Consider the following 16372-nt stretch of genomic DNA (forward strand, 5'->3'; position numbering starts at 1 on the left):
GTATTGTGCTAATCAACTATCCAAAATATTGGGTTTATTAAGAAAAAGTTATAAATACTTTTTATTAATAAAAAGATTTTTTATATATTTACAATAACTTTGTATATATCTATACTGTGCAATGACTAAAAAAATGAACAAGCTGTGGGCAAAAATATAAGTGATGAAAAGGAATAAATTTAAGATTAAATATCATCTTATCACGATTGCCAACAGTTTGTTATAAAAATATCACATATAAACAGCTGCATCAGCTTAAAAGAAGAGAGACTTCAACCTCTGAAGTCCCATTAATTCACTTCTAAACTTTCAACCCACATATTTGGCATATCTTTCACTGGAAGTCTGAACTAGAGGCATTTACTCTAGTTCCACGTACAAATTAGAGATCTGGAACACAGGTAGGCTGCATCATATGCTGCCACGATTTACCATCTTACCACTACTCGTGGGCAAATGGCTTCAGCACACGTCCCTGGTACTTGTGCTTACATTCTATGCACTGTTGATTTAAGGAGCCTCAGTCCTAGAGGGATGTCAGAAAGACCGCCCCAAGTAAAGTGTTGTACTCTGGGTTGTGACCTCCAAGAATCCAAGGCGACTGTAGAGCTCCAGCGTCTGTTTCTCTCCAACACTAACACTAACATGACCACTGAAATTACCTGAAACCAAAAGCATAAATCGATGAGGTTGAGGCCCCAACACTTCCACTGCTTTTATCAAATAATCCAAATTAAGCCAGGTTTTTACTTAAAATACTTCCTTACCTTGTGATCTGAGGGAGGCCAGCATACACGCTGTCAACCTTTTTGTAATACTTTCATCGGTTACTGTAACGAGATTAGCTATGGATATGGTTGCTGGGTGGGATGCTACCAGTGTTTCTGGAGGGGCCTGAGGTTCAAGGGCCAATGTGGCTAAAAGTTCCTCACACGGCGTTAGCATTACGCCTTCTTCTCTGGTAACCTTATTAGAAAAATGTTAAAATGGTTATTTCAGTAGCTGTCCTTGTTCTAGCAAGTCAACCTTAAAATATAATTTATATAAATATACAAAATTCATTCATATTGACAATTTACCAAATCAACATTAAATGATTCTCACCTTTGGATATTTCTCTCTAATTTGTGACAAATAGGCAGACTGGCGTGCAGTTTGTGCAATAGAGTTGCCAGCAGCTGACGCATAAGCTACTAAATCTCCCCATTCATCTTCTACCACCATGACTATTACTTCCTTCATAGATTCCAAGTAACTGCCAATGGCCCTGAAAACAATATTTAATTTACAATACCACATTAAAATGCAATAAACACCAGCATCAGCTGGTTACCATTACGTATACCACTTTGCAATTTACATCATTCAAGAACTCAAAGTCATAATTAGCACAGATTTCCTTAATTCCTTTTGGAAAAGGTGATTTCATTTTATAATTCAATACTACTTACAAGTCACCAGGTAAATCAGGATGTGCTGCATATAACGTAGTGCCATCTCTTCCGTCATCAGAGGTGCGCAGAATCAAATTGTACAATTTGGCACGGTCTTCAGGTACATAAGGCCGAATGCAATAAGTACGACTTAAAGGTACTTCGGGAGTTTTGTATACAAACAAGTCGTTGCTTGCATCTACAGGTATTAGCCTCTGTGGGCAAGTCAGAAAGAGTAAGTAAACAGCAACTACAAAAAAATTGGAAGAACAAGTTAAGGGTAAACCAGCTAAACAAAATAATCTCATGCTAAACTCAAATTTAAATCTGGTGACAGTTCAATATCTGTGCCTGCAATAGCCAGGCAAAAAATGATGAATTACTTCCTTTATAAGGCAAATTGTTAAAAGTAAAGTAAATTTCACTTATTAGTTCAATTAATACTGGTTTAGCCAAACTCATCCTTTTGTCATCATTCAAATTATAAGCCTCAGAGTACCACATTTGTAAATATATTAAACTAAGCATTTCGCAAAACTGTAATGATTACGCAACGCCGCATGAGGATGAAAAACCACTACTTGAACGCTGAAGCGCAAATTAAAGGGGACTACAACGAAAATTCCTCTGTATCCTGTCCCACCTGCAAAAGCGAACAAATACATCATAAAAGTGGTACTCTGATCGCATAGCACCGCAGCGCACATAAGACAAGGCCAGATGAAACACTGACTATAAGCTTACTGGTTACCAGCCATCCAACTGAAACATACCAAAGACACCACCTGGGATTTAGTAAACATTATAACATAAAAGAAAAGCGGCTGGTGATGGAACTTAGATTCGTCATCAGTTTTTCATGGCAAGCCTTCTCCCATTTTTGTGGTATACATACTTGCAGTTCGGCGGTCAATCCTCCCCGGAAGACCCACGGCTCCTGGTCACCAGACATAAATGCTTCACGCCATCCCTTACTGAACCCTGCAGTGACGATGCAAATGGTAACCACTCACTACACGCAACTCAGCGATTCGGGTTATTCACGCTTACAGAATGTTATCAGTAAGAGAACCCAATAACAATAATAATAATAATACTGTAACAACAATAGTAATAATTTGCTCTTGCATCTAAAAACCTTAGTGCTTAAAGCAAATGCTACATTTAAAGCAAAAGACCTTCAGGTGATAAGAGAGAGCATCATCCAACTGGAATATTAATACATATGAAGTGATGCTTTGAGCAGCTCCAGTAGTAATAAAAATAAAAAATTAAAAAAATATTGACACATCAAGGGGACTAAACCTCAGCCACACAAAACTAAGCAGCGCAGCAACGGGGAGGGTGTGTCACTGTTTATAACCGCGCAAGCGCACCCTACATACAGACGCCTTGCGCGAACGCAGTATGCGCAACATAGTAATTATATTAGAATACTGAGCATGTCTCTCCTTCACTGTCTCCTAAAATATTAACAAAGTATTCAACATTTAAAATGAGATTTATATTTTCCGCAATGACATAAGCCCACAAAAAACTGACTTGCCAATACTATGTTGTCTGTAAACAAGTCAGTCCCATAGTGGGGTGGGAATTATGATGGAATATGATCAAAAGCAGACTTTGACACATGAGGAGACAGAGGACGAGAGAAATGCTCCACATCTGGAAGGAAAGTAAATTTTTAATTTCTTAATATTCAAGGACCCCTCAGATGTTCCTGGACATACAGTACAAGTAATATGTGAACTACTCGGGTCTGAAAAGACAAGTTCTGGATTTAGTTCCACACCCGTAGAATTGCACTTGGTCAAAGAATATCTGAGACAGGATAAAGAATTCAACATTGCCATACCTGTTTGCAGCTCTCCACAATGCAACGCAAAACCCAAGCGAGGGTTTGCTAGCGCACGCATCGCTTGCCCTAGAGCGCATCGCAAGCGCATGTGGCTGAACCTAACTAAGGCACTTTAATACATCATTAGATTAATATACATGTATATTACCCATGTGCTGAGTTACGTACAGGTATAGTTGCCATGAACGTAGTTGCTGACCAGAGGTGCCCCCTGGCCCAACGCTGTAAGGGAGAAAGAAAGAGAGGTGCTGATTAATAGAGCTGGCTTCTGAGAAAAAGATCGATAGTGACCTAGTCAATTCCTTTCTAATCTCCATTTTGAAAATAAATTCAACCATAACCAACAGAGTTCTCTTACTTCATGCCATTGTAAACTACAGTAAGCTGAAGGGTTTTCAATTAAAAGTACATTATGAAAACTACAATGGCACTATCAGAGAAGTGTCTGTGGTCTTTCATTCTGCTCAAATTTAGTTGAAAACGTTTGTACAAATTGTGAGCAGAACAAAAGGAGAACACTCACAAACAAGGAGAGCCAAACTTATACCGTGAGCGAATTCCATGGCGACAACTTTACGATGAGAACATACAACAACACACTGGAATTCTTGCCATTACTAGTCTCCATTAGTTTTAATAATTTTATTAAATAAAAAAACAACTTGCTCACCACTGCCTTTCATAGCAATGCTACATCAATAATTGCAAACCTTAAATAATGTCATTATAAATTAGTGCAAAATTATCCTCATTTTAAATCTACGTCATCTGACTTACATTGACTTTTAATTTTGTATTCACCCTGCTACTTCTGCTATCAAGATTTTGACTAACTGCTACTTAGCAATTCATCTCGTATCCTTACTGTATATTTATTAGCCTCTAACCATTCCACACTCTTCAACATCCTTAACTGTAAAGATGAAGATCTTACGTCCTTTAGCTCTAAAGCCTAGTGCAGTACTGATATTTTGCAAATTTTTTTTTAAAGTTTCCCAAGGGGATATTTTTTAAAAATATGTTCCTTTATGCCTAGCCTTCTCTTTCCACTTTAATCTAGTAGTGAAATTCTTAATGCTCTCTCTAAACCTACTTCACAGTCCCACATCTCCACCAGATGTTCAGCTCGTAACTATAAACTTTACTCCAGTTGACACTAATAACCTTACAACATAAAATTTTCAAGTTTTATCTAGTGAGAAGACTTAAAATTTTCAAGGTGAGGTTTAAAACAGGACAATCATCCTATCATATATATATACACACACACACACATATATATATATATATAATATATATATATACTATATATATATATATATATATATAGATATATATATATATATATATATATATATATATATAAAGCTTCACATCATAAGCCAAATTAACTAAACTAATGTTTGCCACAAATAAAACTGAGATTGTCCCAACATCCTAATTATCCACAATAAAAATCATGTTCTGTATCCACATTTTAAGACCAATTTAGATCCAAGAAAATTAACAAATAAACAATAATGAAAAACTCTCATTGCTCAACTCTTTTGTCCTTCGATATTGCCCCTATCTCCAAATACACACTTGACTGATAATGGTTCCTAGCTTGTGTGTAGTACGTATTACTCAAGTGGGAGACATGTTACCCATCTCTAACTAAGTTTAACTAAGTGTCCTTAATAATCCCTTCCATTTTGTAGGACTGCACTACACTACGATTAAACACAGGGAGTGACAAGAGTAGATTATTTTATCAAAAGTGGGAGAAAACTCAAAAGGATATGTCAAAACACCTTTAAAATGAACTCAAATATCCTAACACCTTTGCAATGAAGACTCACGTCCAAGCATCCATTGTGCATGTTACTAGTTGCCCTCTCAAACAGAATCTGGTCTGTCCTATATGTAAGATCACACTCAACCAATATATACCAATCTTAAAACCAGCAACAACATTAACTAAGGTTGCAATTATTTTGAGACATGCATGAGCAGCTTTTTAGTCCAATATACTGGAGGCATTATTTAAACATGACCGCAGTGTTGTTGTATGACTTCAAAGCTAACGTCCCAAGGCTCAACTTAAGTCATTCATGATCAGAGCATAAAAAAATCAAAATAAAAAAACAATCAAGTGACAAGGAGTCAACAAGTGCTCCAATTGGTTCCTTCCAAAATAAATATTGGTACCTGGCTGGTGTGGTATGGGCAAAACCCTGTAATATTGGAATTTTTAACAACTACTAGACCACTACATGAAAACGTTAAGCTGAGCCATGCTACTGGAAAAGTGCAGCACCATAACACTCTGATCAACAAGTGAAGCTTGAGAGTCAGTGAGTAACAATGCTGGATGCAATATCCTTGCTTCAAGAAAGCTCGGTTAAAACTGGTACCTAGCCACTTGATGTAGGAGTTAATCAGTGAGACGACTCCATTCATATCCCATATGTATGGATAGATATCATATAGAAGGGAGCGGTTCTTCACTTTGTTTAGTCTATTTGACATTTTCTTCACACTTTTGGCAATGTCGTTAAACTTCGCGGCGCGGTCATACCATTCCTGCACCTAACGGGGAGGAAAACGTTCAAAAGGTTAAATGCTAATCCTCAATATGTCAACAAAATACCACCATAGACCTCCATTAATAATAAAAAGAAGCAATTCATCCTAAGGAGAAATTATATTCAACATTAGTCTTTATCCCAACACTATAAGCAATACATACCATTCTAATTTAAACTAACCACACGCATCCAACTAACCTCAGGCTTCTCAGTATCGTCTTCATTCTTTTTACTGTCAATCACCAGATGAGAGTTCATCTTGAGCCAGTTGAACTCATTTAAAATATTTACACCTTGTCTACCATGCTCAAATGGAAGATAAAACAAGTCGACCAACAACTGTAAATCATCTACAGTTAAATTATCCTCCTCATTATCCAAAGGAGTATCAAGTGGTAGTGTTAAAGAGGGTTTTGTACTTGTTTTTGTATCTGAATCTACTTCAGGAGCAAATGTGTCAATCACAGGAGTTGTGCTTTCTTCACTGTCACTGTCTAAAACTTTGTTTCTTTCACCATTTTCAATTAACATATCCTCATTATGAGGAGGTGATGTGGCAGGAGATGGATTGCAATCCATTGGCTCTACACCAGAAGTTGTGGACGCATCCTGTGACACAGTGGATGCAGTGTCTGTCTCTTCTGGAATTGTATCTACAACTACTTTGTTTTCAGAGACTAGGGAATTCATAATTGGGTTCATGGCAGGGTTATAAGTAATTTCTTGAGCAACCTCTGCTAACTGGTTGATGTTAGGCTGAGGAAGGCCTGGTGCGGCCTGAGTAGTTGATGTTACTGACATACAAGTGTTAACAGAGGGTAAAATAGGCACTGGTGTGGGAATCTGCGGCTGCTGAATGCTTCCGAAGGCCGAAATGGGACGGTTGAACTCTGTTAGCCATTCCATTAGTGCTATCCGCATTGCTCTCCTTGGGTGATACGCGTTTGGAGACAGGCCTGTGGGGCAGTCATCACTGGAATCATCACCCTCCGTCTCCAACCTGATATCTGCGCTAACAGCATCATCTGTAACACATGTAAGACAAAAGAAAACCTATAGAAGAGACCTTATACTCACCCGCTTCCAACAAATACAACAAGAACAATAGCAATTAAATTCGAAGTTCCATATTGACTCAATGTAGAAAAAAAAAAAAAAAAAAAATCTAAGCAAGAAAATTCTAATACTTACTATTATCACAACTTGTCAGTGTTGATGATTTGGACCACTGTGCCAAAGTATGGATTGCCATGAAGTTTGGCCCATACTCACAGTTAGGATTTGTAACAACTCCCCTGAGCAAAGGAATTAGGTCTGGAGAACGACCACAATATGGGCCTAAGAATAAGCGTGCTTGATCATAATCATTGGCATGAAGATTGTCCCAAATAACTGGAGGTCTGCGCATTACTTCTGTCACCTCCCTCACATGCTCCACTGATAGAACCTGTTAACAAACCATTTCATCAGGCAATCGCAATCAACAAATGGATTAAAGGTCATATACTGAATCAAATCAACAATAATTTACATGACATGAAACTCACCTTACTGATAACCTTAGGTCCAGTCCACATTATGTCAATCTCAGGAGCTAGTTTCTTTCCAATGGTATTCAGATATTCAGAAGTCTGAACATTAGGTACAGCCCGAGTTGAACAATACTGAGTTGGACAGAACATGAACTTAGGCTGACTTAGGTGAGTGAAGACTTCATTGGTAACTGACACTTGAGCATGAGCAAAAGTCTGGAACACTTCCTTATCTGCACCACTCATTTCTGGGTCAATATCATCAAAAAGTATAGCGAAAGCATTGCACCCCAACTGTGCGACTTGTTCTAACTTTCTCTTCAAGGCTGCCACTTCCTTTTGACTGGAGTATGTGATATCTAGACCAGGGGAAATGGCATAGTAAAATGTAACATTGTGCTGACGAGCTTCAGTGATCAAAGCCGTTAAATGCTCGGCTTCTTCAACAGTGTAAAGTTCCCGCCAGTAAGCTCTGTGCTTGTAGTCATCTTTTGGAGCATACAAGTAGCAATTCATACCCCATTTCTGTTGTCTGAAAATAACATTGTCAATCAATATTTGAAACCCTAGGTTAAATTAACTTTCAGCTAATACAAAGCAAATAACGTTCAATTTTTACAAAAACTAATTTGAAAAAATTCCATATCTGGCCCCATCCTCTCTAAGCCACCCACAAAAATTCAAATGGTTTTTGCCTCACTGAGCTCTGATAACTATCTAAATCAATGGAAGCCTAGCACTGATAATTGTGAATTTCAATGACCTGGGTCTATCATTTAATAACCTTAAGGGATAACATTTCACAAATAACTCTACTACTTCTAATGCAATAAAATCCATTGTCCTACATACAACTGCATCAGTCTACACCACCCAACAAATTGCCTCTTTACAAATTTACAAAATATATAAAACAAAAATATCTTAGTTTCCAAATAGGAATGCTTATTAACAATTTTACATAAAAAAAACTAGGCTACACCATTAGGAAAAAGGCCAAGTGCTGAAACAGAAATTGACAGCAAAAACAGTTTTGAAAGTATAACAGGACAAAAGGCCTAGTGCTATTCAATCATCACATCAAGTTTAATCCATATGGAAGAATTCATGTTAACATTTTGTGCAATTACGTAAGTGTAAGTGTATAAATATGTAGAGATGTTAAGTTAGTCATATCTCCAATGTCTTCCTGTTACAAGACCAACAATGCATGTTCAATCTCTTTTTGTCATGTCAACTTCCCAGTAAAACCATTTAAATTTATGGCTCAAAGTGTTCCCTAATAATAAAGTACAAAATCATGTATAGGGTAAACAACCGATTGGACCGGCCAACTCGCTGACTAACGCGTTTTTGGTCACCCTTCGAAAAAGTACTTTAACACGTCCCGACATCGGAGATGGTCATCAGTCATGAGTTGTTGGTGGTGATAACAGGAGCTCAAGACCTCTACTCTCCTTTTAAAGTAAGTATTTTCTCCAAAGTTAGAAGATGGCTATATTTTAAGATTTAAACTGAGGGTAATGAAAAGTGTGGCCAACGCAGTGCACACTACCCCCATGATGCTTATGAAATTTTTACTTACAATTAAAAATGTTCAGATGATTGACGCCATCTCGATGTTTGCGGAGTCGCTTGTATCAACAAACTTCCCATTTCCTGTGCTAAATCCGCACACCACTTTTACCCATAGACGCTGGGGCACTTTCATCACAACAATCATAAATACGACTTCCAACCACTACTTATCCAAGGGAACTACGGCATTCTTTGCATTCTTCAATTGTTTATCAGTGTTGTTAATTGGTATGTGTTTACCCTCCAAACTGGGTAGAAGACTTACACAAAACCGGGAAAATAAGTGAAATTAGCGTATCTATTTGTAGTATATATACATATTACAGCAATTTTATCATTACTGCATTACTAGGACAACTAGAATTCACGGAAACAGTTTGTAAATGCATTGGCGTATGTGTGAAGCGCCACTAGATTGGCAACGATGAGTAGTACATCAGAAATATTTGTAATTTTTCGGGGTTTATTTGGTTGCAAAAACAGGATAATAGACATGAATTAAATGAAAATTTTGAAGTAACAAAGTAAAGTTAAAACTAAATAAAGAGTTAAGTAGACAATTAAGGGAATAAAGCTTTGCACCTCATTAAGTGTATTCGTCTGCTGCTCGTAAATGTGTTTGTGGAGGGAGTGCTTAGGAACCAGAGACAGCAACATGGTTCAATTGCAATTTGGAGTGAATTAAGACCAAAGTGTGTATAATTACAATCAAATAAGCACTGTGGAGTTTCAGTTGTGATGGCAGTAAGGATAAAACCACAGATTACAGGGTAAAAATGAATTTCAGTTCAAACCATGACCCCGAGAATAAAAAGTTTCATACTTTCACAAATATAAGTAACAAAATGTTTTTTTGTGCTGAATAAAACTGCGATCTTACGTAAGATCAATAAACGTTAATGCTAACATTGTTCAAGTGAGTGCTAGGAAGGCTGGGAAAGATGGTGGATTGTCTGTGGTTAGAACGGCTAGTCATGCGACTGCCGCCACATAGGATTTCAAAACTGCCTTGAAAACATACTTTACGAAGAGCTCACATGCTTATTTTAGTTCGTATGGGGCTTTCATATATCACATTTTGTTGACACAACTTCAATCTTTTGAATGGTATGCTGAAAGATATAATTGTATTCTTGTTTCACCAATTAAATATCGTGTGAATAAGGCCAAGCCACGCGATGACGATGGATCGTTTGCGGTTTTTTACCCTATATGCATGTTAGATATAAAATCTGTTAAAAATTTGAGCAAGCACCCAGGCTTATCCTTATGTACATTTTCTGGAATAACTACATTACGTATTTGTAATAATGTATTTCCTCAAACTGGAAATTTCAACTGCCACATAAAATATATAGTAATTAGGGTCGAACACCACGGCAGGCCAACCCTCATCACGGTGGACGGGTCTTATTCACTCGATATTTAATTGGTGAATCAAGAATACAATTGCAACTCTAAGCATACCATTTAAAAGACTGAAGTTTCGTCAACATAATGTGATATATGAAAGCCCCATAGGAACTAATATAAGCATGTGAGCTCTTCGTAAAATATGTTTTCAAGGCAGTTTTGAAATCCAATATGGCGGCTACGTTTTGCATGGATGGTTCTCATCAGTGACGGCCACCATCTTTCCCCAGCCTTCCCAGCACTCATTTGAACAATGTTAGCGTATATATGTAACATTTATTGATCTTACTCAAGATTGCAGTTGTAATCAGCACAATAAAACAACATTTTGTTGCCTATATTAGTGAAAGTATGAAATTTGTTATTCCCGGGGTTATGGTTGGAACTGAATTCATTCTTACCTTGTAATCGGTGGTTTTTATCCTTACTGCCATCACAACTGAAACTCCACAGTGCTTATTTGATTGTAATTATACACATTTTGGTCTTAATTCACTCTACAGTGCTTGAACCACGCTGTGGTTCCTGGTTCCTAAGCACTCACTCCGCAAACACAGTTACGAGCAGCAGACGACAACACTGATTATGAGATGCAAAGCTTTATTCCCTTAATTGTTTACTTTACTCAATATTTAGTTTAACTTTACTTCAAAATGTTTATTTAATTAATGTCTATTATCCCTTTTTTGCAACCAAATTAACCCCCAAAAATTACAAATGTTTCGGATGTATACTTACGAGCAGACGACGTGAGGAAAACTGACTCATCGTTGCCAATCTAGTGGCGCGTCACACATACGCCGATGCATTTACAAACTGTTTCGATGAATTCTAGTTGTCATAGTAATGCAGTAATGATAAAATTGCTGTAATATGTACGTATATAAATACAAATAGATACGCTAATTTCACTTATTTCCCCGGTTTTGTGAAAGTCTTATACAGTAATACTTTGGGTTACGAACCGATTAGTATACGAATTTTTTAACTTACGAAGTGACGCCCTCATTCTGGAATACGAATTTCGCTTGGAATACGAATGCGCGAATTTCCATCATGGGAGGCCGCCTGATTTGTTTACATCGGATGAGCGTGGGATCTGCGAACGCATTTTTTTCGGCCAAAACTTAACGCCTGCTTTGTTTACATCGGATGAGCGTGGGATTTGCGAACGCATTTTTTCGGCCAAAACTTAACGAGGGTCACGTGACTTCCTCCTACGCATCCCTTGACCCTTTTTAAACCATAACTCTTTCAATATCTCGCTGGCGGTAAGATTGAACGCATCTGTCCGTGATACGCTCTCAAATTTGCTTAGTGATTTGCGCACGTGTTGTGTTTCCGTGATAGTGCTTATACATTACTATTACCCAAATACTAAAGACAATGGCTCCCAAGATGACGAAGGCAAGCAGCAAGAAGGAAAACATAAGAAAGAAGGAGATGATTACAGTCGAAATGAAGAAGGAAATTATCCAAATGCATGATAAAGGCGAGTGCGTGAGACATATTGCAGCATTCTTCAAGCGGTCGCAATCAACGATCTGCACTATTTTGAAGAAAAAGGAAGAAATTAAAGCCAGTAAAGCATCAAAAGGTGTCACAGTATTGACGAAACAACGGCCTTATATTCTCGACGGTGTAGAAAATTTGCTCATAGAAAAATATTTTTTCAAAATTGTGATAGACAACATAGTGTTGCGTAAGCGTAAAATTAGTGATCGTAGTGAACGGTGCTCTCTAGAGAAAGAACCAGAAAGTCTTCCAGAAGTGTTCACGGAGGGAGATTTCCCCCCCAAGCCCTAACCCTCTCCTCCTCACCCTTCCCCTCCTCCCATCTCCGTCAAGCCAGCAGCCACACTCGCCAAAGGTAAAGTTCAGGTTTTACTGTGCATGCATATTAAATCTAGTGTTTATATTTAATTTCATTCTTCAATTTTATAATTTTATGTAATTCCTACACGAATTTTCAACCTTAGTGAACAAAAATAAATGGAAAAATATGAATTGAAATGGTTATTCATGGTCGGGTGGAACGCATTATTTGCTTTTTATAACATTCTTATGGGAAAATCCATTTGGGTTACGAATTTTTTAGGTTACGAAGCAGGTTCTGGAACGGATTAAATTCGTAACCCAAGGTATTACTGTACCTAGTTTGGAGGGTAAACACATACCAATTGACAACACTGATAAACAATTTAAGAGCGCAAAACGCCGCAAAGAATGCCGTAGTCCCCTTGAATAAGTGCTGGTAAGAGGTTGGTTTACGATTGTTGTGATGAAAGTGCCCCAGCGTCTAAGGGTACAAGTGGTGTGCTGATTTAGCACAGGAAATGGGAAGTTTGTTGACACATGCGACTCCGTAAACATCAAGATGGCGTCAATCTTCGAAACATTTTTAGTTGTAAGTAAAAATTTCTAAAGCGTTTTGGTGAGATTTCCACTGCCGTAGCCACCCTTTTCACTACACTGTTTAAATCTTAAAATTTGGCCTTAATTTCTAACGTTGGAGAAAATACTTACTTCGAAAGGAGAGTAGGGGTCTTTAGCTCCGTTTCTCACCAACAAGAAGTCGCGACTGATGCCCATCTCCGGTGTCAGGACGCGTTATAATGTACTTTTTCAGAGAGTGGCAAGCGTTGAATGTAGGTGGCCTGTTTGGCCTGCTGTGATGTTTTACCCTATCGGATGATATGACTACTCAACATCCTATCCAAATGATCCTTTAAGAGGGAGATGTTTGTTTGTTTGTATGGTGTTTTTACGTTGCATGGAACCAGTATGGTTATTCAGTAACGGGACCAACGGCTTTACGTGACTTCCGAACCACGTCAAGAGTGAACTTCTATCACCAGAAATACACATCTCTCACTCCTCAATGGAATGGCCGAGAATCAAACCCGCAACCACCGACATGGGACACTAATACCGTACCAACCACGCCACTGAGGCACTCTAAGAGGGAGGTGGTTTAATTGATGAAGTTCAATCTTAAATTGGGATGCATCCCTTCATACATGCAAGATAAAGGTGGAACACTGGGTCCCTTGGTTGCACTCAGTTATAGTGGTGAAGGGGTCCAGATGCATCCTTGTAAAAATGTGGTATTATGTGATCATCCCATGATATAAATTTGATTATACTTTGTACTGATCACTGTGAAGTTTGTCGGACATTGGCAAAATTCATTAATCAACTTTTCCTTCCATATTTGCATCCATTTACTGTGCCTAGTAGTACTGCAACTGTATTTGACCCAGAAAAATTTATCTACCTGTATTTAAAACATGCATAATTTTGAAAAGTTTTAAATTTTAAAAACTATACCTTGGACTTTCTACCTATAATACTAAACTGACCAGTCCTCTGATAGACCTAACAGTAAATGCACAAAGGAGAAAATCGCTTACTTGGCAAAAAGATCTTTACGTTGTTCTGGAGTCCATGGGCGGCCATAAAAACCTGGAAAAGGAACCAAGTTAACTAAATTGAACTAAGCAGTAAATCATTTAAAACTATGCAGATCAGCACTCATGCCAATCGATGAGGGCAATGGAGCTGGGATGCTATTGATATTGTTAAAGAGGGCTTTTGGAACAATGCAAACAGAGGACATATTAATAATTTTAATTAATGACCCGAAATAAGTGAAAACAAAAAAATTACATTTGCTATAAGCAAGTTCTCTAAATACACTACAAGGGCGACTGCCAATTAGGATAATTTCCAGATAGCAAAAAGAACAAAATATTCCACGAATAACAAATAAACAATGAATAACTTTGTAAAATGGGGGTTCTAAAAGGGGCCATCGTATCTAGAGGTGCTCTCTTGACAACAGTTCTACGGCTCCATCCCTCCCACTCGCCTGACAGAACTGTACAATACAAAAAAACCGGACTAACTTTTGACGAAAATACGAATTCTCTCCTTTTCATCCTTACTAAAAAAAAATAAAAAGAACCACCCAGCAGAATTAATCAGGATTTACTCTTAATTCTTATATATTAACTGCATTTTCCAGACGGCGATAAGTTTAAAAAAATTGAAAATAATCCAATCGGGTCAATGTCGTCGCAACAGCGTAATGGCGGCGGGCCCATCTCGAGTACTTTCCCAAGCAGCTTCACCTGTTCGGAAAAAAACAAATTTCTCCTAAAATATCAAACTTACCACACATTTAACTTAAAGGCAAACTTACAACTAATTTCACAATAAAATGAAATTATTTACAAACCTTCCACGACACCACAGACGAAGTTCTTCCTCTCGTTCAGGTTGTTAAGATTATCGAGCTGGTTGGCGTTCGCCATTTTTGTTGTTGTCGTCTCTAGTCCCGGACAGATCACCCGCAGAAATACCTTCAAGAAGGTGCAGAGCAGCTCATTCGCTGCTAAAAACGTGAACCTACAGCGAACAACAGCACCACGGACGATAACATGACACAGCCGCACGAATTTCAAGAACGGAGAACGAATCGTTTCTAGCGAAATAACCTCTATATCCTCTGGCTTCGTGGACAACACGTCTCTTCCCTTCTACTAGCTGCTTGGAAATGACAAGATGGTGGATGATGCTCAGTGACGTCATGCGAATGCGCTCCGCTCATTGGTTGAATCGACTGTCAGGTTGAGGTCACGTGACTTATGCCGTCCAATCAATACTCTGGTATAGAGGCACTGGTTGGTGAGAATAATGGATGCGTTCTTGGTGAGAATAAAATGTTTAAAGGAGAATAATTTGATGAATATTGTGTTTTCTTTAACCTATAAAATATTAAATATAATTTAATCGAATAATTAACATCTGTAAAAATAAAAAAATTCAATGCAAAAGACATCTGTATTACTAAAAAAAAAAGAAGTAAAATTGATTTTAGTACACAGACTCGTACCACCTTCACCGATGTGGGTGATGAATTTTCGAACGATTTCTTCAGCCATTTAAAGGAAAGAACACGAATAATAAATAAAGTTCATATGATAGTACACGTTCCTCGGTTCTGGTTAGTGCCATACGCTATTTATAAGTGTATTTCTGCAGCTTCCGCTCTTCCCGTTAATCTTGGAAGCAACTTCTTGGCGCGACCTTGATCTAATTGCTATTTTTGGACCTGTATCGGGCCACTGAATGAAATTTAATGGATTGATTAATAATAAGAGCAATGTTTGTTTAAAATATTTATGTAGGGTTAATTTTAGCTTCCAATAATCTATAAATGATAGCAATTCCCATGGAAGTGGACTGAAAAAAAGTAAAGCTCCTCAAGTTTAAAATTGTCTTAGGTCAACGTTCATGTCTTTAAACAGAATAAAGTTAGAGCTTGGTTACATTCTAATAATTCTAAATTTTCTAATAACTCTAAATTAAGTTTGTGTGGTATTCGACAGGAATTTTGAAAGGCCAAATGGTAAACTGCTAGCGTTTGAAAACATCTGTCAAACTTGTAATTATACGCATTAATATCCAAGTTTTGTTTTTCTGTTCTTTTTAAATATCTTAACTATAGACATGGGATCCCGTTTAACAATCGAAAACATTGCTGTTGGAGAATGCGCACAAGCATAATTTAAGCATTCATGTGCACAAAACGCCTACAATTTTTAGCAATGCTAAATGAAACTTTAACTTAACAGTACATCTGTACCTAAAACGCCCTTCAGTTCCGTAAATTTATTGTTAAGCCCGTAGGTTTTATTCAGTTCTACGGTTACGCCTTCCAGACAGCTGCCCGTAAACCAGTACAAACCGGTAAAGGCCATTTTCTGCGACCAAGGAGAAAACATTATTTTTCTCTCTTATACATTTGAGTATATACACGCCATTTATGCGACATTGTTGTGGCTTGTACACTATGAAAACTGTCTTTAAATGAAGGTCTAAATGACGATAGAAGGAAAAGGAGAAAAACTTCCGTGTTATGGATGACTCAATGAACGTTGCCTGGGGGGTGCTGGGGAATGTTTATACACAAAATATTCATAT

General features: G+C 37.7%; 1 protein-coding gene across 2 annotated transcripts; it reads right to left on the reverse strand.

Annotated features, from left to right (window-relative positions):
* Positions 1–48: 48 nt before the first annotated feature.
* Positions 49–14952, reverse strand: LOC135207539 (protein O-GlcNAcase-like). Of its 2 annotated transcripts, XM_064239361.1 has the most exons (12): positions 14625–14952; positions 13798–13849; positions 7409–7925; positions 7053–7308; positions 6060–6886; positions 5688–5862; positions 3460–3513; positions 2329–2414; positions 1452–1648; positions 1105–1267; positions 768–966; positions 49–662 (listed from the first exon to the last, which is right to left on the reverse strand). In XM_064239361.1, the coding sequence occupies exons 1-12, from the start codon at positions 14698–14700 to the stop codon at positions 538–540; spliced, it is 2727 nt and encodes a 908-aa protein (XP_064095431.1). In that variant the 5' UTR covers positions 14701–14952; the 3' UTR covers positions 49–537. The 2 variants fall into 2 exon arrangements, with proteins under 2 accessions (XP_064095431.1, XP_064095432.1); XM_064239362.1 differs by lacking the exon at positions 3460–3513.
* Between the last annotated feature and the right edge of the window lie 1420 nt (positions 14953–16372).

The sequence above is a fragment of the Macrobrachium nipponense genome, chromosome 32, assembly GCF_015104395.2.
Source record: "Macrobrachium nipponense isolate FS-2020 chromosome 32, ASM1510439v2, whole genome shotgun sequence".
Taxonomy (NCBI): domain Eukaryota; kingdom Metazoa; phylum Arthropoda; class Malacostraca; order Decapoda; family Palaemonidae; genus Macrobrachium; species Macrobrachium nipponense.